We start from the raw sequence: 22119 nt of genomic DNA, 5'->3' as shown, positions 1-22119 counted from the left end.
AAGACTGAAGAAGATTTGGTCTTTCTTCAAAACAGAAATGTCAAAGGCTCTTAAATTATCAACACTGAAATAGCAGTGTTCAAACATAAGGGAATTTACTGCCCTGGTTGCTCCCAAATTTAAGTTCCTTGAGATAAAGATAAACTGATGCCATCTCACATTTTCCATAGCAAGGCTTTCAGTCTTGGCCCCTTTCCCAGTCACAGTCTCTCTGCTGGGAACAAGGGTCCAACGATCTTAAGAGCTGTTCACACCTCTCCTGGAATCAATAAATAGGGGTAAATGCAAACCACTGGGCTTTGGTAAATAATCTTTTCTACAACTGGCCCAAAGCAGAAACCCACTGAAATGCTCCTGATTTCTACCCTGCCCATTCAGGCTCCCTTGGTGCCAGGGTCTCTCCTTTGCCTGGCTTCCCAGCCACATTTTCAGAATTCCTTGAATAAGTAGCCCATCTGACCCCCATTATCTTAGCTTGGTGCTTCCAGAACCACAATCCCCACTTGGCCTTTTACCCTGCAGCCGCTGCATTGGAACCTTTTAGAAGTAGCCTTGCATCAGCTGGGCCCTGCAGTTCCTCTGACTGGCCTCAAATTGGAGGCTTCAGATCCCTCCCCCACAGCTCCTCTTATCCTCAGCTACTACTGGCTTCCCACAAATCCCCTTGGTGGAGTATATCAGCTACAAATCGTCACTTGCCATCTACCTCTACAAGGATTAAACCATGAGCCACTGCAGCTGCTGACCTTCAACACCCCCAGAGAGGAGTTCAGGGTGGAGATCAGGAACAAGGCCCTCTGTGCCCTGGGAGGAACTGACAGAACAAGTCCTCAGATAGATATTTTCAGGACTAGATTTTATGAGCCCAATTCTTGCACCTCCTCATATCTAGAAAAGCACCAAAATCCTTCATGGTGATGACTGCTCCTCAAGACTACCAGAAACCTTCTGCAAAATATATAAGCTTGATTGCATTTTCTATCCTTCAGAAAAATCATATATACTGACCTTCCCCCGACCTCTTTGAAGTGGTTTCTCAGAGCTAACTGAAATGCTGTCTCCCAGGCTATAGTCCTCATTTTGCCCCAAATAAAGCTTAATTCACAACTCTCACATTGTGCATTTTTTAAGTCAACAAGTATGATAGGAGTTAATCAATACTTGTGAACAAGGCATAACGTCCCTTGTTTCTGAAAGAACATGAACCCAACCTAACCCAAACAACACAATGACAAGCTTTGTGTAGCCTGTCACTCCAGGCCTGAGTTCAGGCCCTTCCTCTATCTTCCTTTCAGCCTTCACCCACCTCACACACAGCAGTTAACATGTTAAGTGAAAATCACCTGCTGCCTCCTGGCTAATCCCTCAGTTCCTCAGTTTTGAGCTCACTATTCTGTGCCCAGAAAGATTCCCAGCATCTTGTCAGAGCTCAATAAATGGTTATTGAATATAATTGAATCCAGTGAAACTACAGTGAGAAAAGCAGACACTCACATTCTTCTCTTGGGATCCGGCAAGGTCACCTGCATCTTCATCACTCTCTTTTTGTGCCTCATGTTCTCCACTTTCTTCAGCCTTCTCTGTCCCCTGGTCACAAAGAAAACCCATGGTATCACCAACCTTGGATAAGCTTCCAAGACAACACCAGGCCATAACTGCTACAGTTTCCTTATTTATATACAGTATATAAATGAAGCAAAGGTAGACCTCTATTTACTAGTCACTTAACTCCTAGAGCATAGGATCACCAACCCTCAACATTGCTAATTGGATCTATCAGTGTCAATGAACAGCCTCGACTCACATGAATGGTAGAGTCATAAAGACCCTAATAGGAGCTAATTCATCCATTTAAGGCTTGTGAAGAGAACGTCAAAGGATTCCATAATTAGGGAGTATTTGTTTTCTATTGCTTATGTGGAAAGAGGCATTATAATTTTAGAGATTAAAAAAGATAGATGATAGAGATAAATGATAGATGATTGATAGATACATAGAGAAATGATAGATGTGATGGATGGATGGATAGATAGTTGGATGGGTAGCTAAATAGGTGTGATGGATGAATGGATAAATAGACAGATAAATGTGATGGATGGATGGATGGGTAGATGGATAGATAGATGGATGGATGGATGAGGTAGACAGACAAACATATGGAAAAACTAGAACCCAGAAGACATTCTATGTAAAACAGGTTTCCTGGAAGATGGTTCAAGACACCAACTCTTACCTCTGTGGTGCTCTGAGCCTCTCCTGCCACATCACCATCAGGAAGGGAAGACGCTTCCTCAGGCGACTTTGTCACCTGCATCACAGAAATTGAGAATGTTTGATAGTTTTCTTGAGGACAATGGCTTGCATTTCAACACGTTTTAAGTCTCCAAACTATATTTGTCTTCACCCCTCATTTTATCTTCACTATGATGCTCTAACCAAAGTCAGTAGATAGTCACCACCACTCACACCTAAGAAACAAGAAAATAAGGCAAAAATTGTCACACTGCAAGTTAGGGGCAGGGCTAGGATACACCTTCTATTTTATGTTTTCCTGACCTATCCAGTGGTTTCCAGCCTTTTAAAGTATTAGTTTATTTTTCTCATCAGAAGTAAATCCTAACTATGTGAGGTAACAGATGTTAAATAAACTTACTGTGGTGATTATTTCACATATCTATATATATCAAATCATTGTGTTGCACTCCTTAAATTCATACAATGTTATCTTTCAATTATATCTTAGTAAAGTGGGGTGATTTTTTAAACTTTTTATTTTGTATTGGAGTATAGCCAATTAACAATGTTGTGATAGTTTCAGGTGCACTTCTGAGTGACTCAGCCATACATACACATGTATCATTCTCTCCCAAGCTTCCCTCCCATCCAGGCTGCCACATAACATTGAGCAGAGTTCCCCATGCTATGCAGTAGGTTCTCACTGTGCGCGTCTGTGAGTGTGTGTTAGCCACTCAGTCATGTCCGACTCTTTATGATCCCATGGGCTGTAGCCTGCCACCAGGATTCTCTGACCATGGAATTCTCCAGGCAAGAATACTGGAGTGGGTAGCCATTCTCTTCTCCAGGGGATCTTCCCAACCTAGAGATTGGACCCAGGTCTCCTGCTTTGCAGGCAGATTCTTCTCCATCTGAGCCCCCAGGGAAGCCCAGGTTCTCATTAGTTATCTATTTCACACATAGCCTGTGTGCGTACGTGTCAATTCCAACCTCCCAATTCACTCCATGCCCCTTCCTCCTTTGGTGTCCACGTGTTTGTTCTCTACATCTGTCTCTAGTTCTGCTCTGCAAATAGGTTCATCTGTACCATTTTCCTAGATTCCACATCCACATGCAAGATGTGGATGGACCTAGAGACTGACATACAGAGTAACATAAGTCAGAAAGAGAGAAACAAATATCACATAATAATGCACAAAGATTTGGTGATTTGTATTCTGAAGGCACTTCAAGTTCATGGGAACAAATTGGGCCATAAACACACCCTCCAACCCCATGCTCCTGCAATACTCAATATTAAAATATTCATATGTATTCAACTCTATCTTAACATATACATAGGCTATTTTTGTTTCATTTTTGTGTTTTTTAAAAACAATAAATAGGTACATACTATGCACAACTTGATTCTTTAGCTTAGTATATCATGGGCATTTGTCCAGATTAATTCATATGGTTGTAACTCATTCCTATTAACATTTGCTTAATGTTAAAAATATAGTAACTTATTCATATATTTCCCAACTGATGGCTATTCAGGAAGTTCACATTTGTGTGTCTACAAACACTATGCTGAACTGAATAAAGGCATGCTAAATCACTTTTTTAAAAAAGAATTTTTTTGTTTTGTAGCCTTTTATATACACAAATCGGAGAAGGCAATGGCATCCCACTCCAGTACTCTTGCCTGGAAAATCCCATGGACGGAGGAGCCTGGTAGGCTGCAGTCCATGGGGTCGCTGAGAGTCAGACAGGACTGGGTGACTTTACCTTCACTTTTCACTTTCATGCGCTGGAGGACATGGCAACCCACCCCAGTGTTCTTGCCTGGAGAATCCCAGGGACGGGGGAGCCTGGTGGGCTACCGTCTATGGGGTTGCACAGACTCGGACACGACTGAAGCGACTTAGCAGCAGCAGCAGCATATACACAAATTTATCTAACTTTTGGGGCTTCCTAGGTGGCATTAGTGGTAAAGAGAGAGAGAGAGAGAGTGAAGTCGCTCAGTCATGTCCAACTCTTTGCAACTCCATGGACTGTAGCCTACTAGGCTCCTCCATCCATGGGATTTTCCAAGCAAGAGTACTGGAGTGGGTTGCCATTTACTTCTCCAGGGGAGTGGTAAAGAACCTGCCTGCAAATACAGGAGACCTAAGAAATGGGATTTGATCCCTGGGTCAGGAAGATCCCCTGGAGGAGGGCATGGCAACTAACTCCAGTATTCTTGCCTGGAGAATCCCATGGACAGAGGAGCCTGGCAGGCTATAGACCATGGGGTTGCAAAGAGTCAGACACGACTGAAGCAACTAACACGCACACATCTAACTTTTATTTTCTGACATGTAGTTATTTTATATTAATTATTAACATCTAGTGATTTAATCAATGTGAAGTCTAATTTTGTGTATAATATAAAGTAGGGCTCTGTTTTCTTCCAGATAGATGAAAAAGTATGCCTGTAACATTTATATATCACCATTGTCCTTTCAATTAAGATGTTATTTTTGTCATTTATAAAATTCTATATATACATTTGGATCTGTTAACACACTAGTCTATATATAAATATATAAACATATCCATGGATGTATTTATTTTTTCCCTTGGATGTATTTATACGTTCCCATGCCAATATGTAGCTTTTATCACTGTAGTTTTAACATGAATTTTAATATTCAGAAAGGCAAGCTGCTACAAAGTCTCCTTTTTCAAAAATTTTTGGCTCTTCTCAGACATGTATTATTACAGTACATTTTAAGATCATTTTCCCCAGTGTCAACAATTTTTAAATAGGCTTTTCTTTGAAATGCCACTAAATGTATTTATTAGTTTAGAAATTTTCACTTCTTATTGTTAAATCATCTCACCTAGGGCATCATACTCTCCCCATAACTTTAGTACTTGTTGGTGTCCTTCAGGTAAATTTACTCCTAAACATTTTAAAGATTTTTATCACCATTGTGGATGGGATTTGTTTTTTACATTTTAACTTCTCATCCATTATAGTTGATATAAGTAAAAGCTACTACTTTTTCCATTCTTTAATCCAGAAACTGTATGTTATTAATTCTAATGAATTTTACTGGAGTCTGTTGAAATTTCTTTTTTTTTTTATTAGTTGGAGGCTAATTACTTCACAACATTTCAGTGGGTTTTGTCATACATTGATATGAATCAGCCATAGATTTAAACGTATTCCCCATCCTGATCCCCCCTCCCACCTCCCTCTCCACCCGATTCCTCTGGGTCTTCCCAGTGCACCAGGCCTGAGCACTTGTCTCATGCATCCCACCTGGGCTGGTGATCTGTTTCACCATAGATAGTATACATGCTGTTCTTTTGAAACATCCCACCCTCACCTTCTCTCACAGAGTTCAAAAGTCTGTTCTGTACATCTGTGTCTCTTTTTCTGTTTTGCATATAGGGTTATCGTTACCATCTTTCTAAATTCCATATATATGTGTTAGTATGCTGTAATGTTCTTTATCTTTCTGGCTTACTTCACTCTGTATAATGGGCTCCAGTTTCATCCATCTCATTAGAACTGATTCAAATGAATTCTTTTTAATGGCTGAGTAATATTCCATGGTGTATATGTACCACAGCTTCCTTATCCATTCGTCTGCTGATGGGCATCTAGGTTGCTTCCATGTCCTGGCTATTATAAACAGAGCTGCGATGAACACTGGGGTGCATGTGTCTCTTTCAGATCTGGTTTCCTCGGTGTGTATGCCCAGAAGTGGTATTGCTGGGTCATATGGCAGTTCTATTTCCAGTTTTTTAAGAAATCTCCACACTGTTCTCTGTAGCGGCTGTACTAGTTTGCATTCCCATCAACTCAAAACACAAACTTTAAATGATACAATGGACCGGTTAGACCTAATTGATATCTATAGGACATTTACCCCAAAACAATGAATTTCACCTTTTTCTCAAATACTCACAGAACCTTCTCCAGGATAGATCACATCCTGGGCCATAAATCTAGCCTTGGTAAATTTTTAAAAAATTGAAATCCTCTCAAGCATCTTTTCTGATCACAATGCAGTAAGATTAGATGTCAACTACCAGAAAAAAAAAAAAAAAACTATTAAAAATACAAACATATGGAGGCTAAACAACATGTTTCTGAATAACCAACAAATTGAAAGGTTGTTGCTGAACGATAAGACGCGGGATTCTTGGCCTCCGGAGGAGACGAATTCAATCCGGGGCCAGAGACGAGGCTGGATCGCTCAGAGCTTTTGTGTAATAAAGTTTTATTAAAGTATAAAGGAGATAGGGAAAGCTTCTGACATAGGCATCAGAAGGGGGGCAAAAGAGTACCCCCCTCCTAGTCTTTAGCTGTATGTTATATAGTCACTCACAGTCTGTTAATGAAATGAAAGGAATGTCATAAAATTTAGAATGGCATCAGATAATTCATCCCAGGCCATAAAACGATTGACTTGAATCTTGTAGAAGGGCAGAATACCAACAAATAGTTCCGTTTACATAGATTAGGGGAACAATACCTGAGTAAGTAAGTTAGGCCGTTTGGCGGAACCAACTTGAAGATAGAGTCTGGGGTTCATTAACATAGCTTAAGACAATATTTCCATACGAAAAAGGAATGTATTGGTTAACTCAAAGTTTGAGAGTAGTTAGCTTTAGGTGAGACCAGGTGTCATGGCAACACAGAATGTTAAGAGAAACCTCCTTTTAAATTTGTATAGAGAAGGAAAAACAGATCGCTGGTTTGTTTCTTCCTGCCGCTTAAGAGAGATAAAAATGTCTGGCACTTACAGCCTCTTTCCTCCATTTGGAGACCCCTGGCCTTCTTGCCTGTTACCCTCTCAAAATCACAGAAGAAATCAAAAAAGAAACCAAAATATGCATAGAAACAAATGAAAATGAAAACACAACAAACCAAAACCTAAGGGATTCAGTAAAAGCAGTGCTAAGGGGACGGTTCATAGCAATACAAGCTTACCTCAAGAAACAGGAGAAAAATCAAATAAATAACCTAACTCTACATGTAAAGCAACTAGAGAAAGAAGAAATGAAGAACCCCTGGGTCAGTAGAAGGGAAGAAATCATAAAAATTAGGGCAGAAATAAATGAAAAAGAAACAAAGGAGACCATAGAAAAAATCAACAAAACTAAAAGCTGGTTCTTTGAGAAGATAAATAAAATAGAAAAACCATTAGCCAGACTCATCAAGATAAAAAGGGAGAAGAATCAAATCAACAAAATTAGAAATGAAAATGGAGAAATCACAACAGACAACACAGAAATACAAAGGATCATAAGAGACTATACTACCAGCAACTAAATGCCAATAAAGTGGACAACTTGGAAGAAATGGACAAATTCTTAGAAAAGTATAACTTTCCAAACTGAACCAAGAAGAAATAGAAAATCTTAACAGGCTCATCACAAGCACGGAAACCAAAACTGTAATCAGAAATCTTCCAACAAAAAAAATCCCAGGACCAGATGGCTTCACAGCTGAATTCTACCAAAAATTTACAGAAAGCTAACACCTATCCTACTCAAACTCTTCCAGAAAATTGCAGAGGAGGGTAAACTTGCAAACTCATTCTATGAGGCCACCATCACCCTAACACCAAAACCAGACAAAGATGCCACTAAAAAAGAAAACTACAGGCCAGTATCACTGATGAACATAGATGCAAAAATCCTCAACAAAATTCTAGCAAACAGAATCCAATAACATATTAAAAAGATCATACATCATGACCAGGTGGGCTTTATCCCAGGGATGCATGGATTCTTCAATGTTCATAAATCAATGTGATACACCACATTAACAAATTGAAAAATAAAAATCATATAATTATCTCAGTAGATGCAGAGAAAGCCTTTGACAAAATTCAATATCCATTTATGATAAAAAACCCTCCAGAAAGCAGGCATAGAAGGAACATACCTCAACATAATAAAAGCCATATATGTTAAACCCACAACACATCACCCTCAATGGTGAAAAATTGAAAGCATTTCCCCTAAAGTCAGGAACAAGACAAGGGTGCCCACTCTCACTACTACTATTCAACATAGCTTTGGAAGTTTTGGCCACAGCAATCAGAGAAGAAAAAGAAATAAAAGGAATCCAGATTGGAAAAGAAAAAGTAAAACTCTCACTGTTTGCAGATGACAGGATCCTCTACATAGAAAACCCTAAAGACTCTACCAGAAAATTACTAGAGCTAATCAATGAATATAGTAAAGTCGCAGGATATAAAATTAACACACAGAAATCCCTTGCATTCCTATACACTAACAATGAGAAAACAGAAAGAGAAATTAAGGAAACAATACCATTCACCATTGCAACAAAAAGAATAAAATACTTAGGAATAAATCTACTTAAAGAAACAAAAGACCTATCTATAGAAAACTATAAAACACTGATGAAAGAAATCAAAGAGGACACAAATAGATGGAGAAATACACCATTTCATAGATTGGAAGAATCAATACAGTGAAAATGAGTATACTACCCAAAGCAATCTATAGATTCAATGCAATCCTTATCAAGCTACCAACGGTATTTTTCACAGAACTAGAAAAAATAGTTTCACAGTTTGTATAGAAATACAAAAAACCTTAAATAGCCAAAGCAATCCTGAGAAAGAAGAATGGAACTGGAGGAATCAACCTGCCTGACTTCAGCCTCTACTACAAAGCTACAGTCATCAAGACAGTATGGTACTGGCACAAAGACAGAAATATAGATAAATGAACAAAATAGAAAGCCCAGAGATAAATTCACACACCTATGGACACCTTATCTTTGACAAAGGAGGCAAGAATCTACAATGGAGAAAAGACAATCTCTTTAACAAGTGGTGCTGGGAAAACTGGTCAACCACTTGTAAAAGAATGAAACTAGAACACTTTCTAACACCATACACAAAAATAAACTCAAAATGGATTAAAAATCTAAATGTAAGGCCAGAAACTATAAAACTCCTAGAGGAAAACATAGGCAGAACACTCTCCGACATAAATCATAGCAGGATCCTCTATGACTCACCTCCCAGAGTAATGAAAATAAAAGCAAAAATAAACAAATGGGACCTAATTAAACTTAGAAGCTTTTGCACAACGAAGGAAACTATAAGCAAGATGAAAAGACAGCCTTCAGAATGGGAGAAAATAATAGCAAATGAAGCAACTGACAAAGAATTAATCTCAAAAATATACAAGCAGCTCCTGCAGCTCACTTCCAGAAAAATAAATGACCCATTCAAAAACTGGGCCAAAGAAGTAAACAGACATTTCTCCAAAGAAGACATACAGATGGCTAACAAACACATGAAAACAACATCACTCATTATCACATAAATACAAATCAAAACCACAATGAGGTACCATTACACACTGGTCAGAATGGCTGCTATCAAGAAGTCTGCAAACAATAAATGCTGGAGAGGGTGCAGAGAAAAAGGAACCCTCTAACACTGTTGGTGGGAATGCAAATTAGTACAGCTACTATGGAGAACAGTATGGAGATTCCTTAAAAAACTGGAAATAGAACTGCATACGACCCAGCAATCCCACTGCTGGGCATACACACTGAGAAAACCAGAATTGAGACATGTGTACCCTAATGTTCATCACAGCACTGTTTACAATAGCAAGACATGGAAGCAACCTAGATGTCCATCAGCAGACGAATGGATAAGAAAGCTGTGGTACATATATGCAATGGAATATTAGTCAGCTATTAAAAAGAATGCATTTGAATCAGTTCTAATGAGGTGGATGAAACTGGAGCCTATTATACAGAGTGAAGTAAGTCAGAAAGAAAAACACCAATACAGTATACTAATGCATATATATGGAATTTAGAAGGATGGTAACGATAACCCTATATGCAAAACAGAAAAAGAGACACAGATGTACAGAACAGACTTTTGGACTATGTGGGAGAAGGCAAGGGTGGGATGTTTTGAGAGCACAGCATTGAAACATGTATATTATCATACATGCAATAGACTGCCAGTCCAGGTTTGATGCATGAGACAGAGTACTCAGGGCTGGTGCACTGGGATAACCTTGAGGGATGGGATGGGGAGGGAGGTGGGAGGGAGGTTCAGGGTGGGAACACATGTACACCCATGGCTGATTCATGTGAATGTATGGCAAAAACCACCACAATATTGTAAAGTAAAAAAAAAAAAAAAAAGACAACATATAACAAGTTTTGGTGAGAATATGGAGAAAAGAGAACCCTCATGCACCATTGATAAAAATGCAAATTGTTACAGCTACTAGGGAAGAAAGTATGGAGAGTCCCCGAAAAATTAAAGATAGAACTGCCATACTATCCATCAGTGGTACTCCTGAGTATTTATCTGAAGAATATGAAAACACTAATATGAAAAAAAATATGCACTTCAATGTTCATTGCAGCATTATTTACAATAGCCAAGATATCAAAGCAACCTAAGTGTCCTTAAATAGATGAGTAAATAAAGAAGATATTTTATATATATATATATATATATATATATATATATATATATATATATATATCCTATATATGTGTGGAATATTACACAGTCATATAAAAAGAATTAGGACTTCCCTGTAGCCCAAATGGTAAAGAATCTGCCTTCTATGCAGGAGACCAGGTTTGATCCCTGGGTCGGGAAGATCCTCTGGAGAAGGGAATGGTGATCCACTCCAGTATTCTTGTCTGGAGAATCCCATGGACAGAGAAGCCCGGCAGGCTACAGTCCATGGGATCGCAAAGAGTTAGACATGACTGAGCAACTAACACACAACACACACATATAAAAGAATGGAATTTGCAAGTACATGGATGGACCTAGAGGGTATTATGCTAACTGAAATAAGTCAAACAGAAAAAGACAAGTGCTGTATGGTATCATTCATATATGGACTCTAAAAAGCAAAACAAATGAATAAACATAACCAAACAGAAACAGAGTCATAAATACATAGTGGTTGCCAGAGTAGAGAAGGATGGAGGGCGGAAATAAATAACTGAGGGAGATTAAGACATACAAACTTTAAGTTACAAAATAAATGCATCACTGTTATGAAACATACAATATAGGGAATACAGTCAACAATTATGTAATATCTTTGTATGGTAACTAGATTTATTATGGTGATCATTTTGAAACATCCTGAAATAATGAATCACTATGTTGTACAATGGGAACTAACATAGTGTTGTTGGTTAATTATAATTCAAAAACAAATAAACAAACTCATAGGGAAAAAATGCGTTTACCAGAGGCAGGGGGTGGGTAGAAGTGAACTGGATGATGATGGACAAAAGGTACAAATTTCCAGTGACAAGATAAATAAGAACTAGAGATATACTATACAACATGATAATATAATTAACAAAGCTGTATGTGATATATGAAAAATGTTAAAAGAGTAAATCCTAAGAATTCTCACACAAGGAAAACAATTTCTTTTCTAGTTCTTCAGTTTGGTATCTATACAAGATAATGGATGTTCACTAAACTTACCGTGGTTCATTTCATGATACATATAAATGATTATGCTGTGTACATTAAATTCTAGGGCTATATGTCAATTATATCCCAATAATACTGTAAGGAATTTTTTAACTTTGATTTTTAAAAATTAATTTTGCTAATTACATTTGTTTGTATGCTTAAAAGAGTACCCAATATGTAAGAAATGCCAGGTACGTATTGAAAGGTATGTTTTTAACAAGTTTTCTCTAGGGGTTTCTGGTTTATGTATTTGACTGCCATGTACTATGATCCACAAAGATCCATAACTACTATATTTTCTTCATATATTTTTACCATTTTTCTTTATATAATACCTCTTTTACTTCATTGTCACTTTTGGTCTTTAATTCCTCTGTAGCTTTAATTCCTCTGAAAGCCGATATTCCAGGTTTCTTTTTGTTTATGCCCTTCATTTCAAGTTTTCTTTGAATTATTGTTTTATTGTTATAACATGTCTCAATCTTCACTAAAATCTAATTTCACTGACAACTCTAATTCTAGTAGAGGAAAGTAACCTTCTACAGACACTCTAACAGACACTGACTATAAACTCTAGGTAAAATTTTAAAAATAAATTTTCTATAAGACATAAGTAAAGGAAAAACAAGAGAATGAACCAAAGCTAGATGATTCAAGAGGAAGTTGACACTTGAAAGATGAGAATGATTTGTACCCTCACGCTCACAGCCACATTATTAACAAAAGCCAAGAAGTGGAGACAATCCAAATACCATCATTGGGTGAATGGAATATATAATGGAATGTTATTCAGCCTTAAAAAAAAGAAGGGAAGGAAATCCTGACACAAGCCTGTCACAAAAAGACAACTACCATTTGATTTCACTCATATGAGGAATCTAAAATGGAAAAATTCATAGAAACAGAGAAAAAAATGGTGGTTACTAGGGACTGAGAATAAGGAGAAATGGGGAGTTTTATGAATGTAAGACTTTCAGTCTTACAAAATGAAAAGTTTTGGAGATCTTTTGCACTGCAATGTAAATATAGTTAACACTACTGAACAGTAATTTTTTAAAAATATTTTTTAAGAAAGTAGGAATAGCACCAAGTGAGTTGCCATTCTCAGGGCTTAAACCTGAAAGTAAGCAAATCTTGTGAGAAACATAAAACCACAAAAGCAAATTCACATATTTTTTTTTCTTGTCTGAAAAATCAAAAAACCTGAATTTGGGGCAACCACAGCCCCTGGAAAATCAAGACAGAACCTTGGACAGGAGAGAGGCAAATGGAGAGAGCCCCAGATTCTGTTCATAAACTCTGCCAACATCTTCAGCTGAGCCCAGAACAATGTGTGCATGTGACTGGTTTCAGCTAAAGAAAAAAGAACTCAACTCAGTTTTAAGTTGCTGCTAGAAACATAGTGTTTGCAGTCTGAGTACAACAAAGTAAATGCCCTATTTAAGCCAAAAAAAAATCAACATTTTTCAGAGGAATGTAACAAAACACAGTCTGCACAACACAATATTCACTATGTCCAAGTATCCAAAACCCTTGAAGTATAAAGAACAAGGAAAATGTGACCCATTCCCAAAAAGAAAAAACAATAAATAGAGACTGAATCCAGAAATAAGCCAGATGTTGGAATTAGCAGACAAGGAATTTTTAAAGCAACTATTAAGACTATAATATACTCAAAGATGTAAAGGAAAATATTCTTACAATGATGAAACAATTGGAACTATGAGCAGAGAAATAAAAACTGTAAACAGCAAACAAATGGGACATTCTAGAATGTAAAATAAAAGTACAATATCTGAAATTTAAGTGTCACCAGACTGAATGCAAAATAAAGATGACAGAGGAAAAAGTAAGTAAACCTAAAGATAGACAAACGGAAATTATACAATTTGAAGACTAGAGAGAAACAAGGTTAAAAAAAAAAAAAAGCTTCAAGGAAATATAGGATAATGACAAAAGACTTAACATATATGGAGTTAGACTGTCAGATGGGGAGATGAGAAAAAATGGGGCAGAAATAATATTTGAAACTATAATGGCTAAAAACTTCCTAAATTTGGTCAAAGAGTTTATAGATTCCACATTAATTCTTCCAATCCATGAATGCAGAAAATCTTTCCATTTATTTGTATCTTATTCAGATTCTTCCAACTATGTCTTACAGTTCTCAGTGCATAGGTAATTCAGCTCTTTGGTCAAATTTATTCTTAGGTATTTTACTTTTTGCTGCAATTGCAATGGAATTGTTTTCTTAATTTCTTTTTCTGCTAGCTCTTTGTTAGCATATATAACCAAATTTCTTGCCAGGTGCATTATTCTTGTCATAATTCTCATCAAGTCTTTCAAATTTGAAAATTAACAAGAATGAATTAACCACAGTCATTTTAAGTCTTTTGTCACACACAGATATTTTTCTTAGCTTCCCTGAAAGCCTTTGTAATCAGCTACAAGCCATCAGGCTTAATCTATTATGTAGAATGACTGCTCAGAGTGCCACAGAAAAGGATTATACTTTGAGTGCTGTGGCGTATAGGCTTCTGATAGCACCAGTTAGAGACCATATGACTGGACTGAGTCAGAGTTTCCAAAATTCTAGTTGAGATGTAGATGGATTCCTGAGACTTCTAAACTCAGATCCAGTGTAATTAAGAGCTAATTACATAGAACAGAATGAATCAATGAGGTATGATTGTAGTTTTTGTTTGGAATATTGTTGACGTTATTTTAATGTTTTATTTTCTGGATATGTCAGGAAGTCCTCTGTTTTTGATCTTAAGTATTTTATAAATTTTGACATTGTGGCAGACACTGCTTTTGTACACTGAAATCAAACATTTGTAAATAACATTCTCTCTACCTGATTTCCCCAGAATTCAAAAATTCTAATTGAATCTTTTTACTTTTTATGACAATGTAGTTATTTGCCTAGGTTCAGTAAGAATCTATATTCCTTGTTACCAAGGCATAATTGGAAACTGGTTATGCAACCAAAGCCTTGATTGTGTGTTAAGAATGAGGCTCATTGAGCATAGGCAAAACATTCTCTGATGTAACTCATATAAATGTCTTCTTAGGTTGGTCTCCCAAGGCAATAGAAATAAAAACAAAAATAAACAAATGGAACCTAACCAAACTTACAAGTGTTTTCTCAGGAAAGGAAATTTTTAAAAAAAGACAACCTACAAAATGGGAGAAAATATTTGCAAATGATGCAGCTGACAAGGGCTTATCACCAAAATATACAGACAATTTAATTGAAAAATGGGTAGAAGACCTTAATAGACACTCTCCAAAGAAGATATAGGTGACCAGTAGGCACATGAGAAGATGCTCGACATTACTAATTTTTAGAGAGATGCAAATCAAAACTGCAAGGTACCACCTCACATGGGTCAAAATGGCCACCACTAAAAAGTCTACAAATTACAAATGCTGGAGATGATCTGGAGAAAAGGGAACTCTCCTACACTGTTGGTGGGAATGCAAGTTGGTGTGGCCACTACAGAAAACAGTATGGAGGTTCCTCAGAAAACTAAAAATAGAATTATCATATGATCCCACTTCTGGGCATATACCCAGACAAAACTATAATTCAAAAAGATACATGCACCCCTATGTTTATAACAGCACTATTCACAATAGTCAAGACATGGAAGCAATCTAAATGTCCCTCGATAGATGAATGGATAATGATGTGGTACTTATATACAGTGGAATACTACTTGGCCATAAAAAAGAATGAACCTACCTACAAAACAGAAATAGACTCACAGACCTAGAGATCAGAATTGTGGTTGCCAAGGCGGGCAGGGGGAGGGATGGACTGGGAGTTTGGGGCTGGTTGACGCAAACTATTACATTTAGAATGGAGAAACAACAAGGTCCTACTGTATAGCACAGGGAACTATATCCAATCTCTGGGGATAAACCATAATGGAAAGGAACATTTTAAAAGAATGTAGATATATATATACCTAGGTCACTTTGCAGCAGAGATTGGCACAGCATTGTAAATCGACTATACTTCAATTAAAAATAAAATAGAAGAATGATGCTTATTGAATCAAATATGACCAGATGCCTGTGAAGAACTAAGGTTGACTTTACAGAGACAGTGCTTACTCACAAAGCTCTCTTGGGAAAACCAGCCCAGTACTTGGCCTGTAACAGCCTGACTAAGACAAAAAACTGGTTCTGTAAGCAATAATGCTGTTTATAATGCTGAATATCATTTTATAAGTATACATTTTCTCCACAATAGTCAAGAATGTCTATTTTTAGCTTGAGCAAGATTGATTTCCTTGCTGACACTTCTCCACGATGTTGTTTACTACAAAATGATACTGTGACAAATAATATTGTTTCCATAAATCATCAAGTGTCTGTCTTCCCCAAGGAGACTTGAAGGACTTTGCCAGAGTGCACACACATAAACACTGAGCAATAGTGACAGCAACGAAGGTTCTAGCCCAGACTGTGCTGCAAATAGTGGGGTCCCTCTGTGGTGTCTCAGATGGTAAACAATCTGCCTGCAATACATCTCTTTGCTGTCCAACATGCTCATCGCTGATTCAGTCCATCAACAATTCTTACCAGCATTCTTCCTTCAGAACAGGCACTAAAGTCATCCACTTCCATACCATTCTATCCCCATCACCCTAGTCCAAGCCACCATGACATTCATTCCACTGCAATCCATTCATCCTATTGTAGTCAAAAGAGTTCTAAGAAGGAAATAAAATCACTTTATTCCTCTGCTTAAAAACCCTTATGTCTTCACACACCTGAGATAGACTCCAGAGCACCCCTGTAAGCCACAGGCTGCCCATCTGCCACCCCTGCATCCCATGTATCTGCTTCCCTCACTCTTGGGACTCAGGCCTCATGGCCATCAAGCAGGTTTTCATCTCCAAGCTCTATGCTGCCTCAGGGCCTTTGCACTTGCTCTTACCTTTCCCTGAAACGCTCTTCCCTCCACCCTTCCTTTCTTTTCAAGATCCCAGGGACCTGAGTGTCCCCACCAAGAAATATATCCTAACACTAAGGCACCATCTCTTAAACATAATAGCTAAACTGATGTGACTCAGTTAACAAACTCTTTAATCAAATAAAAAAGATTAAATTGTGTGTAACAGTTTTTAGCACTTTTTTAAGCTGTTAATAAAATGTACAAAATATGTTGCATTTAAGTTGACCAAAGCCAGAAAGGTATTTCATTGTCTTAATAGGAGGCTTTATAGGAGGCTTTATCCTCCTATAGAACCATTAGCTACCTGGGAAATCTACATTACCATTTGGAGATGGAATCTGTTAAACTTCACACAAGAGACCTCAGGTATTATTACCTGAAGAATGCAGACACATGGAAGACAACACACCTACATGTCTTGAGACACACCCATCTCTGTAAGGTAAGCCTTTGGGGGAAACTCAGAATTTAATTGTGTGAGAATTAACTTTCACACAAATCTCTTTTGAAATGAAGCAGGGCACAAACAAATTAACTAAGAAATAAATGAATTAGATAAATGTGTGCTTGTAGACAAAGGATTAATCTCAAAAATATACAAGCAACTCCTGCAGCTCAATTCCAGAAAAATAAATGACCCAATCAAAAATTGGGCCAAAGAACTAAACAGACATTTCTCCAAAGAAGACATACAGATGGCTAACAAACACATGAAAAGATGCTCAACATCACTCATTATCAGAGAAATGCAAATCAAAACCACAATGAGGTACCATTACACACCAGTCAGGATGGCTGCTATCCAAAAGTCTACAAGCAATAAATGCTGGAGAGGGTGTGAAGAAAAGGGAACCCTCTTACACTGTTGGTGGGAATGCAAACTAATACAGCCACTATGGAGAACAGTGTGGAGATTTCTTAAAAAACTGGAAATAGAACTGCCATATGACCCAGCAATCCCACTTCTGGGCATACACACCGAGGAAACCGATCTGAAAGAGACACGTGCACCCCAATGTTCATCGCAGCACTGTTTATAATAGCCAGGACATGGAAGCAACCTAGATGCCCATCAGCAGATGAATGGATAAGGAAGCTGTGGTACATATACACCATGGAATATTACTCAGCCGTTAAAAAGAATTCATTTGAATCAGTTCTAATGAGATGGATGAAACTGGAGCCCATTATACAGAGTGAAGTAAGCCAGAAAGATAAAGAACATTACAGCATACTAACACATATATATGGAATTTAGAAAGATGGTAATGATAACCCTATATGCAAAACAGAAAAAGAGACACAGATGTACAGAACAGACTTTTGGACTCTGTGGGAGAAGGTGAGGGTGGGATGTTTCGAGAGAACAGCATGAATATTATCTATAGTGAAACAGATCACCAGCATAGGTGGGATGCATGAGACAAGTGCTTGGGCCTGGTGCACTGGGAAGACCCGGAGGAACTGGGTGGAGAGGGAGGTGGGAGGGGGGATCTGGATGGGGAATACATGTAACTCCATGGCTGATTCATGTCAATGTATGACAAAACCCACTGCAATGTTGTAAAGTAATTAGCCTCCAACTAATAAAAATAAATGAAAAAAAAAAGAGTTAACGGACAAAGATGCATAAAATTTATCACAGTAAATGTAATAAGAATTAAAATAAAAGCATGTGCAACCTCCTAAATGAAAAAAAAAAAATGTGTGCTTGTATCTATGGAGAGTCATGTATGAGATGCTTGGTAGAGGTAAGGATTTCAATGAAAGTAAAGAATAAGGCCAAGTGATCTCCATCAAACATTCAAATTCATGGTACTTGTGTTATTAGCATAATTCTTTACTTCAATGATATTATAATACATAATTAAAGATGAAACAACACCAGAGGGGGGGAAAAACCTTATGAAATTTATTTATGAGTCTAGATCATACTTTTTCCCTCCTTACCAGATGCAAAAAGGCAAAATTCAATTTATTTTAAACAGAAATAATACAGGAGTATATATCACTATAAAAGTAACTAAAATAAGCTGTTATGAAAAATTCATGACAAAATAATTTTACAGATATAACCTGAGAATTTATATTTTTACTTATTCAATTAACATACTAAAAATTATTGAATGCAATATTTCTTAACTTAGGTACTATAAAACTTATTACTACAGGTGTAAACCTCAAAAATAATAAAAGTATAGTTCTGAAATATGTTTTAGTAGAACCCATGCATGATATCTCTGCATAAGAAAAAGAAGTATACTACAATCATGTTAATTTAAAGGTCATTACTTTTTTAACAGTTTCGGATGCTGATCTTATCCTCACTTATGACCTATATCGAACTCCATGGGGATGCTCAAGCTTACCTTTGAGCCTGGAGGGGGAGCCAAGCCAAGGAAGGAATAAATAATATTCTCTTCTTTTGCAGAGAAGAAAGAGTCAAAATCCTTGAAGCAAAGAAAAAGAATGATTAAACCCAATGCACACTTGTGAACCAATACATTGACCTAAGTTAATCTTTCTTATTTATTAGTCATAAAGTGAGGAGCTAACACAAAAGTTTATTCACTTTGCCAAAGATGATCAATCCCCAAATTTGGGAAATTGAACCATGAAGTTTACATTTGCTTTTACACTCCTTCATTGTGCTTGTTATAATATAGTGAGGACACACACACACACGGAGTATTCCAGCTCAGGAATTACTGGCAAGACTCAAACATACATAGGGAAAGTCTTCTCTAAAGGTTTCACATCTTTAGCTGGTTTCCTTATAATTTGGTCCTATGACTCAGACCCTGATTAGGGTCCAAACAACATAGGACTAAAACAAGATTTCTGTGCTGTTATATACTAGCTTCTAGTCAGTAAAGAAGCCACCTGCAAAGCAGGAGACCCAGGTTCTATCCCTGGGTCAGGAAGATCCCCTGGAGGAGGAAATGGTGACCCACTCCCGTATTCCTGCCTGGGAAATCCCGACGACAGAGGAGCCTGGTGGGCTACAGTACATAGAGTTGCAAAGAGTCGGATACAACTTAGTGACTAAATCACCACCAAGGGACTGGACCTGTCTCAGGCTCTTCCAATACCAGGAGCTGCAAGATTACAGAAGGTTTAGAAACATGCTCATTTTGCCCAAAGGGGGAAAAACTGTAGAATGATTAGAAACCGGGCAGCAGATGGAAATCAGAAGCTCAGTAAAGATCGGCCCTTCCCCACCCCCAACCCGGACCAGGCCACACTCAAGTCAGTCCTTCACCAGGTGGGTCCTGCCCTAAGCCAACTCTCCAGCAGTGTGTTAGTCAATAGCTTGGAAAAGTTTCACGTTTTATCATTAAAACATAAAAGATCCTCCTCCAGTCCACTTTCCTGTTGCCAGTCTTTATTGCTGGGGCTATGATGCAGTTTCAACAGTGTTGCCATAGGCTCAACCTGTACAGAGTTAGTCTGGCCTGAACTGAACAGGACTCTCAAACATGTGGTCATGTTACTGCCTACCCTCCTCTGACGTGTGTTAAGAGCTTAAAACCAAAGACAGGCCACCTATGTTAAGAAGAAAATGTTATGTAATTCCTGTGTGTTCATCTTATCCAAAGTTTTGCTCTTTTCCTACCTGTCACTCTGATTCTCTGTGATTATTTTCTTCTTTTGTACTGAATGTATTTTTGTAAGCTGCCTCATGTCTTAAGGGAAATATCACATACTGTGAGTGAGTCTTTGGTATTAGAAAGATTCATTGATTCCCAGAACACACACTCACTAGTTGTTGCTAAAGATTATGTGATAGGACGCATTAGTAGTAGTAGTACTAGTAACTTGTTGTTCAGTTGCTAAATCATGTGTGCCTCTTTGTGACCCCATGGACTGCAGCATGCCAGGCTCCTCTGTCCTACACTATTTCCTGGAATTTGCTAAAATTCATGTCCATTGAGTCAGTGATGCTATTCAACCATCTCATTCTCTGCCAACCTCCTCCTTTTGCTTTCAATCTTTCCCAGCATCAGGGTCTTTTCCAGTGAGTCAGCTCTTCACATCAGGTGGCCAAAGTATTGGATCTTCAGCTTCAGCATCACTCCTTCCAATGAATATTCTGATTTCCTTTAGAATGGACTGGTTTGATCTCCTTGCAGTCCAAGGGACTTTGCAAAGTCTTCTCCAACACCACAAGTCAAAAACATCAATTCTTCGGCACTCAGCTTTCTTTATGGTCCAGCTCTCACACCTGTACATGATTACTGGAAAAACCATAGCTTTGACTAGATGAACCTTTGTTGCAAAGTAATGTCTCTGCTCTTTAATATGCTGTCCAGGTTTGTCATACCTTTTCTTCCAAGGAGCAAGCATCTTTTAATTTCATTGCTGCAGTCACCATCCACAGTGATTTTGAAGCCCAAGAAAATAAAGTCTCTCACTAACATGCAGATTTTCTCCAGACATCTCTTTCTAAATTTTGGAGGGATTTCAAAATTTTTTGCTCTTCCTAACAACATACATATGTGTGTGTGTGTGTGTGTGGGTGTGTATAAGCCTGTATATATGTATATATATATAACATGTACATATATATAAAACTAATATATATTTATATATATAAAACTAATGTATAATACTAGTATATATAATATATTATGCTTTTCCCTCTTCCATCATAAGGAAAAGGCAAAAACTCAATAGAAGAATATTCAAAAGATATACAGAAGAAGACATACCAACATAAAGAGCTACACAATCTCTTTACTAATGGCCACAGTCAAAGGATGCCTTCTGTGTGCCTCCATGAAACTGCCACAGGGAGTCAGGGTGGATGGTTTAGAACAATCTTTAAATACGAGAGGGGTTGGTGGTTTATTTTGTTAAGTAGGAAAAATTTTTTAAGTGTCTGTTATGGTCATCATTTGCTTTCATAAAATTGAAAAATACATTTTACCAATATAAAAGTGATAAGAATTTATAACTCACAAATGTTCCACTTCACTTGACCCCAGCCCTGACTCCCAGGCCCTTGAGGGAGGTCAGATAAAAACAAATATTAAAACCTTCTTAGAGGGTCCAGAGATATGGGGGTGATGTCACCCAGTGCTTCAAATATCCATGATACCATCTTCTTTCAGGCTTCCCTGGTGACACAGTGGTTAAGAATTCCCCTACAGTACAGGAGACCTGGGTTTGATCCCTCAGTCAGGACGATCCCCTGGAGAAGGGAATAGCAACTGACTCCAGTACTCTTGCGTGGAGAATCTCATGGACAGAGGAGCCTGGTGGGCTACAGTCCAAAGTGTTGCAAAGAATTGGAGACGACTGAGTAACTAACAAGTAGTCAAGTAGTAGTTATAGGACAGGGAATTATATTCAATATCCTGTGATAAATCATAATGGAAAGGAATATGAAAACAAATACAT

The 22119-nt window shown here is 37.7% G+C and overlaps 1 protein-coding gene across 2 annotated transcripts in view; it reads right to left on the bottom strand.

The window, feature by feature from the left end:
• Window positions 1-22119, bottom strand: part of LOC122445347 (SH3 domain-binding glutamic acid-rich protein-like) — a 57756-nt gene that overhangs the window by 19896 nt on the left and 15741 nt on the right. For both annotated transcript variants that reach the window (XM_043474446.1, XM_043474447.1), the window contains exons 3-5: window positions 19086-19166; window positions 2234-2308; window positions 1495-1587 (exon numbers count right to left, since the gene is read on the bottom strand). In XM_043474446.1, the coding sequence (XP_043330381.1) occupies window positions 1495-1587; window positions 2234-2308; window positions 19086-19166 (249 nt within the window). The remainder of the gene's footprint in view (window positions 1-1494; window positions 1588-2233; window positions 2309-19085; window positions 19167-22119) is intronic.

The sequence above is a fragment of the Cervus canadensis genome, chromosome 7 (assembly GCF_019320065.1).
Source record: "Cervus canadensis isolate Bull #8, Minnesota chromosome 7, ASM1932006v1, whole genome shotgun sequence".
NCBI classification, from domain to species: Eukaryota; Metazoa; Chordata; class Mammalia; order Artiodactyla; family Cervidae; genus Cervus; species Cervus canadensis.
Note: the sequence above shows the minus strand (reverse complement) of the source record. Positions and strands in the feature narration are given on the sequence as shown.